At 46.0% G+C, this 9469-nt stretch overlaps 1 protein-coding gene across 2 annotated transcripts; it reads right to left on the minus strand.

Moving 5' to 3' along the window:
• Positions 1 to 525: 525 nt before the first annotated feature.
• On the minus strand, positions 526 to 7939 carry DDX5 (DEAD-box helicase 5). 2 transcript variants are annotated; one of them, XM_041409517.1, is made up of 13 exons: positions 7715 to 7939; positions 6142 to 6307; positions 5898 to 5994; positions 5681 to 5814; positions 5493 to 5558; positions 4931 to 5072; positions 4692 to 4852; positions 4366 to 4538; positions 4071 to 4181; positions 3808 to 3869; positions 3667 to 3726; positions 2196 to 2420; positions 526 to 1684 (listed from the first exon to the last, which is right to left on the minus strand). In XM_041409517.1, the coding sequence occupies exons 1-13, from the start codon at positions 7720 to 7722 to the stop codon at positions 1299 to 1301; spliced, it is 1791 nt and encodes a 596-aa protein (XP_041265451.1). In that variant the 5' UTR covers positions 7723 to 7939; the 3' UTR covers positions 526 to 1298. The 2 variants fall into 2 exon arrangements, with proteins under 2 accessions (XP_041265451.1, XP_041265450.1); XM_041409516.1 differs by having other exon boundaries at positions 7691 to 7937.
• Between the last annotated feature and the right edge of the window lie 1530 nt (positions 7940 to 9469).

Raw genomic sequence — 9469 nt, forward strand, 5'->3', positions numbered from 1 at the left:
AGCGAGAGTGAAGGATCACAAAATACTGTCAAGTGATAGAACTTCACAGAAAATGAGGAAATGTAAGAGGCAGACTAAGCTGCATTAGAGAACATCACAAGCTGAGCCTCAAAGGGAAACAAGGACAAGTAATCAAGGACTGAGCAAAAAGATCTAAGTGCAAAAGAAAGTTAACTCAGGTTCAAAATAACATAAAAAGAGTCTTGTAGATTCAACCTTGAACACATTAAGTGCTGTTAAACTTAAAACTCACTGTTACTGATAAACAAGAGGGAACTGAAAATCGGTATCAAACTGGAATTTAAATACACCATACTTGAAGGCATAAAGCACTTTAACCCCAGGATCAAGAATTATGCTGTTCTTTCACTCAGCATGGGCAGTGCTTTGAGATTAGGGAGTCATTTTCACATATTAAAAGCCCTTAAAAAAAAAAAAACCCAAAACCATGAGGCATTGTCATGGATCAACAGCCCACTTCCCCTCCCACCACCTCCATAAAGAAATCACTGCTCAATACCAGTGTAAGTATAATTTGAAGTTTTAATACTAAGATCTTCCTGTTTCTCTGAAGCTCAGAAGCCTGCATGCTAACTCACAACGCCTGCAGCTGTGGGTACACAACACTCAAGCCTGGTCTGCACATATGCTCGTGTGAAGGCGACGGTTACGGTGCTGCAGAAGCTTCCTACGCTCGTAGCAGCTCGTTAGCAACACCACTACAGAGTTTTGATCTTTTCCAAGAACTGGCCCTATGCTAGTGAGACAAGGAAGAACACTGCTTCCAATACTTTCTTGGAAGCCAGCTTTAATTTTCTTCCCCATCAAAGCAGAGCCTGCCATGCTAAGCAATCTAGCCCAATCAAGGCAAGGCTGGTATTTGTATAAGCTTAAATGTTTAATCAGACACAGTTGAGAAACCTTTCTAGAATTTAATATAAAAACATTTGACATATCATTAATGTAAAGTTGTGCACATGTTGAGAAAATTGTCATCTGAAAGAAAAATCGGTCTTCAAATATCTTTATTGGAAGGCCATGCACTGCCTTCTGTTACTGTATTTCAAATCACTGTACATTTACTTTGAAAACACTGTCTGCATTTTCTAGTACAAAAAACTAAAAATTGTTTCAGGAATGTAGAGAAATATTCAACTTAAATAGCGAAAAAGTGCACCATAATTACTGCTGCACTGCAGTCATTTCTGCATTTCCCATTTCTTAAATAACTATCCTGTTTTGATAACACACAATATAAAGAGCAATTATGAAAAACTGAGACATTTAAATACACTAAGTTATTGAGAATAACTTGTGGGCATGGGGTAACCTATCATAGGAGCGGCACCAGTGGCAGGGTAGGCGTACTGCTGCTGGTTCATGCCATTGTGCATGCTGGCAATGTTACTGCCGTACTGCTGCTCGTAGCCGTTCTGGTACGCTCCTGTGGGGTTACCGCCGGCCCTGAAGCCGGCCTGCATGCCTGCAGCTGCAAAGCCGTTCCCAAAGGGAGTTCCATTGCTGAAACTCTGGGCGCTGTAAGCCCCGTTTTGGGTTTTTGCTCCGAAGTCTCTCTTGCCTAGCGCACCATAGGTTCTCTCAAAGTTCTCCCTCTCTCTAAAACTACTAAATCCACCCCTTTTGCCCGCAGAGTATCTGTCACGTCGGTCACCTCGGGAACGACCTAGTGAAAGAGACAAGACAGTTATGTGTATGGTAAAGGCTCACCAGTTCAGCTAAGCAGCATTTATTTTCCGTCCCAGCAATTCAAATCTACTATAAAAGCTTTCCAGGTGCTTGCTGGACTTCAGTTAGATAAAGCTGTCTCCCTTTTGACAAGTCGTACACTCTCCCCCAGAACACAAGTTGTGGCATATCAAGGCAAAAAGTGAATTTTGCCAGCAGGACACTTGGGTCCATCTCTCTTTCCCATAGGAAATAAAGTGTTTTATTTCAGGGCAAGTAATGAAGAACCTCTTTGGCCTGCTCTAGCCATAAGTGCACCACAGCACAGGCTGGGAGCACTTGGGTGCTGTTTTTTGGCTTTTGTATAAATAAACACCTTCTGAGGTCACAGTAACTGGTAACTAAACCACCTTCCACATTTATTTTGAAGAGAAGCTGGAGGTGGAATCAGACGTTTCCGTTTTGTTCAGAGAGGAAAGCTATGCACGGAGATCAAGAACAGCCCTTACCTGAACCTCTGTCTTCAACCAGCTGAAGCAATTTGGGGTTGATGGCTTGATTAGCCTCCCGAAGCACAGAGATGAGGTCATTTACTTGCTTAATATTGTTAGGAGTAAAGAATGTGTATGCTGTGCCTGTTTTGGTACTGCGGGCAGTTCGTCCAATTCGGTGGATATAGTCCTCTGAGGAGTTAGGGTAGTCATAATTGATGACAAATTTCACATCTTCCACATCTGTAAAGTGTTGCAGTGTGGCAAAAAGCGAGGTACAAAGTTTTGCACACCACAACAGCCAAATCGAAGATAAACATTAGACAAGAGTATTTTAAAGGGAATAATGGCTGCAAAGAACAGTGTTAGAATCATCCATTTCTGCAAGAGCATAGTGGAAGAGAAAAGTTACGCACACTCCGTCTGATCCCGTTCTCATCACCCACCCTGTGAGCCAAAACCTTACCATAAGGAGTGTGCATTTGCTTGTCATTCCCAACTCAAGTGTCCCCTTTACAAATCATCAAGTGACATCTGAAAGCTTCTTGCAGTAGGGCCACTAAAGCTCACAGCAGCCTCTTCATGTGCTCATTTGAGGACCTTAGAGTAAAAACATACAAGGTCCTTCACATACACACTCATTAGAAGCTCAAAAAAAAAGGGGCCACACTGCTCGTCTTGCCAAGACCTTTGAACTGCAGCTGCAAGAAAAACATACCTGTCCCCCCAAAGTCACCAAGTTGTTTTTATGCACTGTGTCTTGTCTAGGCAAGCGCTTCCAAGAAGCCAGGGTTCACTTGAGAATGGGTCTCTGGCAGGTCTCGACATGACGACTATGTATAGGTGGAGGAACTTCGACTTTCAAAGGCATTGAAAAGCCATTGCTTTCCTGCCCCACTTGTTAAAGTGAGAGGTGGACTTTTATTCTCAGATTTCATGTGCCAGTACTCACCAATTTGTACAAGGCTTAGTACATTTTAAAGCTGCTCTCTCCATTTCATGGTTGAAAAAAATTTCATTGAACATTGAAGTTTAAAATTATGTTCTTCAACATTTCAAAAAACTCACTGAAATTCAAAGACCACAGATCACAGCAGACAGTATGCACAAAACTAACAGTACTGCACCATGGCAAATCATGCAAAGCATGGAGAGAAGAGAAATACCAGGGCAAAGTGAACTGTGAATGAAACTGCTTATTTCATGAGAGAACAGTTTATGGGGTAGTAGTTTAAAGGATGATCTTTGCCTTTTGAAGATTACTGGCACACAATGCTCTCAGCTTTCACCTCTCTATTTGACTGGAAGCAGCCAGCCGATCATTTCCACTAGTCCTCCATCCCCCTCGAGTCCTCCGATTGTCATGCCTAGGCCTTGCCACAAAGACTGCACCTTTATGTGAAGAAAACTTAGAAAAATGCAGAGGTTAAAGAAAGCAATAGACTTTCTTTAAAAGCTTTGGGCAACTGGCATTACGAGTTTTACTAACCTAGACCTCTGGATGCAACATCTGTGGCAATCAGGATTGGTGCTTTTCCATGTTTGAATTCTGTAACACAAGAAGGGAATCAATTTTTTTTCCTGAAGCAGCACACGTCAGGATGCTTGCAGAAATTGCTGAAACACTCACCATTTAGAACCCAGTCCCGCTCCTGCTGACTTTTATCACCGTGAATACCCATCGCTGGCCACCTGAAAGCACAAGAACTTGACTGACCCAACAACACTCCAACTTCGTGGTTTCATTAGCCAAAAACTAGGCTATGGCAAATTCCAGTCCAGGCATTGTAGCTGACAGCTGCTGTCACTGACAGTTTTGATGCTGAACTGTAGTGGTAAAGAGCACATGCAAGACTATTGGGGTTGCTCAGTGAAGCCACAGCTACTACTCACCCATCTCTCCTCATTTTTCTGGTGAGATCATCACAACGCCTTTTGGTTTCCACAAAAACAATTGTTTTGTTTTCCTTCTCGCTCATGATTTCTTCCATCAAACGAATAAGCCTATTTTTAAGAGATTATGGTTAGAGCTTAAGACTGCTTTCTACTGTACAAGTTTAAACTGATTTCTTGCCTTTAAGTTGCCTCAAACTGATGTCAAAAATCCATCAAAGTAAGGCCTTCATTTCACAGTTCATAAAGTAAAACTGACAGAAAACAGAATGCTTTGCCCCCAAGGCCTACTTACTTGTCATCTTTCTCGACATCGTGACACACATCCACAATCTGAAGAATGTTGTGGTTTGCACTCAGTTCCAGTGCACCAATGTTGATGTGCACATATTCTTTCAAGAAATCTTCAGCCAGCTGCCTCACTTCCTTCGGCCATGTGGCACTCCACATCAGAGTCTGCCTGTCAGGCTAGAAAAGATCAGATCAATGAAAGATCAGTAGAGGCCTAAGTTAAATGCCCAACCAAAACTACCCAGGCTTGCATTGCTCTTGCTTTAACAAGGGTAGTGGCAGTAGTTTATATCTGCTATAGTGATAAATGCATGAACCATTTATACTCACTCTTATCTGATCCACAATTTTTCTGATCTGAGGTTCAAATCCCATGTCAAGCATCCTGTCAGCTTCATCAAGGACAAGGTAAGTACACCTCCTGAGATTGGTCTTTCCAGCTTCTAAGAAGTCTATAAGTCTTCCAGGTGTTGCAATGCAGATTTCCACACCTAAAACCAAGCAGTCCCATCAGCTGAAGCAGTTTCCACGTTGCCCCAGACAGACATGCATCAGAGGCTGATCCATACCTCTTTCCAGGTCACGGATTTGTGGTCCCTTTGGAGCACCTCCATAAATACACGTGGACTTCAAACGACATGCTCTGCTGTACTCTGCAGCTACCTGCTGCACTTGTTGGGCCAGTTCACGGGTTGGTGCCAACACAAGACACTGGAAATAGGATGCCCATCTTTTAGCTCAATACCCAGTACAAGATCCTAGTCTGAGACTAATTTTGAGCGTAAAGTTTAGTGCCAGACTGACTGAAGTAGATTTAAGTAGCCAAACCAGCAAACCAAGCTACCTGCCATCTTAGCTACCACCAAACGTGTGCAGGATACCTGAAAGTCACTAGCTTCCAGGGATAGCAATTTCCAAAATATAACCCAAAATCAAACCCTGTTCTGTAGTATTTTTAGGACAATCCAATCAGAGTTTACAGAATCTGCTTGGGAAACTACCCCAACAGGAAATCACTTTATTCATACAGAGAAACAGAATGCAGCTATGCACTCTTGTGAGCATGGCTAACTGAGACTGTAAAATACAGTCCTTAGAAATTAAAATCCCCTTGCATTTAGGAATACTCACAATAGGTCCATCTCCTCGCTCCAGGAATGGCTGATGATTTATATGCACAATGGCAGGCAGTAAGTACTGTTTGGAAGAAAGAAAAATCGCATTACAATCTTATCCTAGAGGTGCCCACCTTGCACGAGGCTATGCCATACTGCCACTGCCGAAATCCAGCAGTATTTCAGGCTATAATCAAAACTTACAGAGAGTGTTTTCCCTGATCCAGTCTGTGCCACTCCAACCATATCCAATCCACTCAGTGCAACTGGCCAACCTTGTGCTTGAATAGCAGTTGGTTCAGTGAAGTTCTGCCTCTGAATTACTTCCATAACGTTTGCTTGAAAAAAAATTTAAACATACAGATTCAGATGTTGCCCTAACCCAGTCTGAAGAACAACCAGTAAACTGGTCTTCACTTACCAGGGAAGTTTGCTTCATAAAAGTTGATAATTGGTTTTGGACAGTTATGGCCCCTAACTGTGACCTCTTTGCTTGCTCTGTACTGTTCAACTTCTTGCTGCAAAACAAAACACCCATTATTGGAAATAAGCTCTGACACTGAAGTTATATTTTAAGTTACCCCATCTGTGCCTGCTGGGCCCCATGACCCTGAATATGTTTGCACTTTCTGTTTACTCTTGCTCGAGCCAGATCAGGTACATACCGCAGTACGTCTAACTACATCCGGATGTTCTTGGTAGAAGTTCTTCTCAAATTTGGGCAGCTCATCCAAGTTCCATTTCTTTTTTGTAAGTTTCTCCCCAGGGTTTCCAAATTTCTTCCCAGAGAGAGGTCCACCTCTACTTCCTCCAAAACGAGGGGCTCCAAACCTAGGCAAAAAGAACACATCATAGAATGCAGGAGAAACATTTTAGTCCTCTTCCTGAACAACTTCACCACCATCTCTGCACTCCACCCATTACTTTACAATTCAGATGTATAAATTCTACCTACCGAAGTTTTAGGATGCCAGAACTTTAAAAATCATACTTTAAGCTGTAGATGCCACAATCTGCCTAGCCACAATTCTTACTCACAAGCTAAGACAACGTCTTTCCTATTTCCATACAATGCAACTGAACAGCAAGTTACAACAAGCATCAAAACCTAGGCACTACCCCGTGATCAAAATGGTTTCCCATCCCAGTAACACTCCTATTGCTGGAAGAGGGCAGGGGCAGTTACGAAACCTTGAGATAGACAACTTTCCCGTAAACCGTTTTGTTTGCATATCCCAAAAGACAGACTTCTTTTAACAACGGTGTTTTATGAGGCCATGCACTTTATTAGCATTTCAGGTTCGGTCCCTCCGTTCGGAGAAGGCTGATCGCGAAAGCCCCGAGGCGCGGCTCGGAGCCGCGCTGAGCCATGCGCTGGATCCGAGCGCAGGGCTCCCTCCCCCGCCCCGATCACTTCCCAATTTTGGCCGGGCGGGCACTGGGAACGATCCTTCCCAGCACAACACAGCGCTTCCCGAGCGGCCGCTGCTTCCTGCCAGCGCTGTTTCCTTTGTCTCTCATTTCTGTCTACGCCACATTTTCCAGCCGCTGCCATTTTAGAGCCGGGGCTGGGCGGGGGGAGGAGGAGGAGGAACAAAGGCAGCAGCAGCATAGCCGGCATTTTGATTCCCCTCAGCCACCGCATGGCGGGGCCGGCCATTAACATCCGCTTACACAACACAAAGCGGAGCCGGCCGGCTCCTACCGGCCACAGCCCGAGCCTTGGGAGGGGGAAGGGAGGGGAGGGAACCGCCCTGCCGAGAGCTCCCCGAGGCTTCGGCACTGCCAACCCACTGACCCACAAACCTCCAGCCCGCCCGCCGCTCCCAGCGGGGGCAATCGGGCTCTGCAGGGACCGTCTGTGCTGGGGGGCGTCCCCAGGGGGTTGGGGCGAGTCTTTCACTTCCCAACAGGGAAAAAAAAAAAAAAAAAAAAAATTAAAATTACCCCGCGCTGTTCTTAGCGCTAGCACACCCGCGGGGGGTGCTCTGAGGCGAAGGAACCGACAGTCGTCCACAATCGGTGGCCTAAAAAAAGCCCGATACCCTCCCACGGCTACCCCTCGCGGCGGGAGCGCTGAGGGAAGGGCTCAGGGCCCAACCCCCGCCCCGCCGCCATATTAAAACGTCTGAAAAACAACCCCGAGAGCCCCACGGGCAGGCTCAGAGTCCGGACGCTGGCGGCGGCTGGCGCCGGCCGTGCCCCCGGACTCACCCTCTATCCCTGTCGCTGGAATACCCGGGCATGGCGATGGTGGCGGTGGGCGAGGCGACTCCGATCACTTAGAGCGGGTGGCGAAGGCCTGAACAAGATCCGGCGCCGTTGGGGGAGGCCGCTCACTGTGGGCGCCCGGCCGCGCGGACGCCGGTTATATAGGGGGCAGCGGGGGCTGCCGGGAGCTGGCGCGTGACGCACGCGCGGGCCCCACCCCCACCGTTATGTAAGCGGCCCGAGCCGGCGCGAGGCCACGCCCCCTTCCGCGTGGGCGTGGCCGCGGCTCGCCCGGCTTTGAGCTCGCGGCCGGAAGTGCCCCCCCCGCGGGGAGCTCCCCCCACCCCCTGCTCGCGCCTGCGCGGGGCCGCTGCGGGCGGGAGCCTCGTTCTCGCTGAGGGCATCCCGGCCTGAGGGGGACGGAAATAGAAATGGAGAATTCTGTCTTCCAGCCTCCATAAGTGCAGGCTTTCGGCCGCCCGGCGTGTTCAGAACGCAGCTCAGCTCCTCAGCACTTTCGGCAGGGCAGAGCCGGACCCCGATGTCCGCAGTGCAGTCCCCCAGTTCTCACAGATCTGTTGGTGAAAATCCTCCTGAAATAGCTCGAGATGAGCCCAGGCTTTTAACTAATAAACAATTTAACTAATAACTGCTACTTCACCGTAGATTGGCCCCAGGCCCACCTGTGACTTTCGCTCTCGGAAGGAGCCAGATGTGCAGATCCTGGAGAGCAAAATAACATCAAACCTCTTCAGGCCAGTTCTTTTATGTTACATTGCCTTTTAAAAATGTTTACGAATGCATACGTAAACAGAAATATTTATAAACACGTGTCAGTAAAGTTACCAGCGTTATCTTTTTGGATTCCACACCAGGGCCAGTAACCTGAGTCAAAGGTCACCCGAGTGCAGCTGCAAAGCTGCTCCGAAGGCACGGGGTGAAAACACTCCGTACCCAAGGGGACACGGCTGCTCCCCCAGCGCCCTGGCCAGGCCTGAGGCTTTACACACACTAGAGCTGAAGTTTTAAGCACAAACACCCGCAGCCACCTGCTGCAGGCAGAGAGGGAAGAAATGAAAACAACATAAGGAAGGAGAAGTACCATAACAACACTTCCCGTTTATATCCTCCCACCTTCTAGCAATCTGCGCTTTAAGGCTTTTCTGGGACAAAAATAACTGTATTTGATGGCCATTTCTTCACATTTTGGTTCTATTTATGCCCTTAGCTTGTAAGATACCATGACAATGTGTTTTACAGTTTCAGTGTATGCACCCTGAAACACATTTACTTTCATTTTCAACATATTGCTGGATAAGAACAAGGGGCATAAAACAATGAGTTAGTAGAAATGCTGAGTGATAACTTTTTGTTTATTTGCACTGTTTGTGGACATTAATATCTTTTAAGTCACCTCCTTTATAATAAACCAAAGTTGCAGTGTAATTTTTCCTCCTTTTAAAACAATTCCACACTTACAATTATCCTTGCCTTTTTTTTTTCTTTACAGTCAAGAAATTCACAGCATTTATCTCAACCCCATACAGATCTACAGAATGAAAATATAAAGATGTTTTTGATCTATTGTGTATTATTTTCTAGGCTTTTGAAAAAAAATTGTTGCTAAGAATAGAGCAAGGTTTGCAAAGACTAGAGTTCTACATGATATTGTCTTCAAAAGTAAAACCTAAGTCAGGCTTATTTTGTTTATGAATAGCCACAGCTGTTTCACCTTCAGCAATTTGGAATTCCACCTCACTCAACCATTTTTGTTGTAATTAA

This window comes from Onychostruthus taczanowskii, unplaced genomic scaffold, assembly GCF_017590055.1.
Source record: "Onychostruthus taczanowskii isolate IOZ18803 unplaced genomic scaffold, ASM1759005v1 scaffold30, whole genome shotgun sequence".
NCBI classification, from domain to species: Eukaryota; Metazoa; Chordata; class Aves; order Passeriformes; family Passeridae; genus Onychostruthus; species Onychostruthus taczanowskii.

What these genes read in the sequence shown, in the direction of transcription:
- DDX5 (XM_041409516.1), bottom strand. Translation starts at nt 7,722, where the DNA reads ATGCCCGGGTATTCCAGCGACAGGGATAGAGG. An exon ending in ATGTAGTTAGACGTACTGCG is followed by an intron (nt 5,995 to 6,141) that starts GTATGTACCTGA and finishes TTTGTTTTGCAG; the next exon opens with CAAGAAGTTGAACAGTACAG. An exon ending in TGTTGCATCCAGAGGTCTAG is followed by an intron (nt 2,421 to 3,666) that starts GTTAGTAAAACT and finishes AACACTTTACAG; the next exon opens with ATGTGGAAGATGTGAAATTT.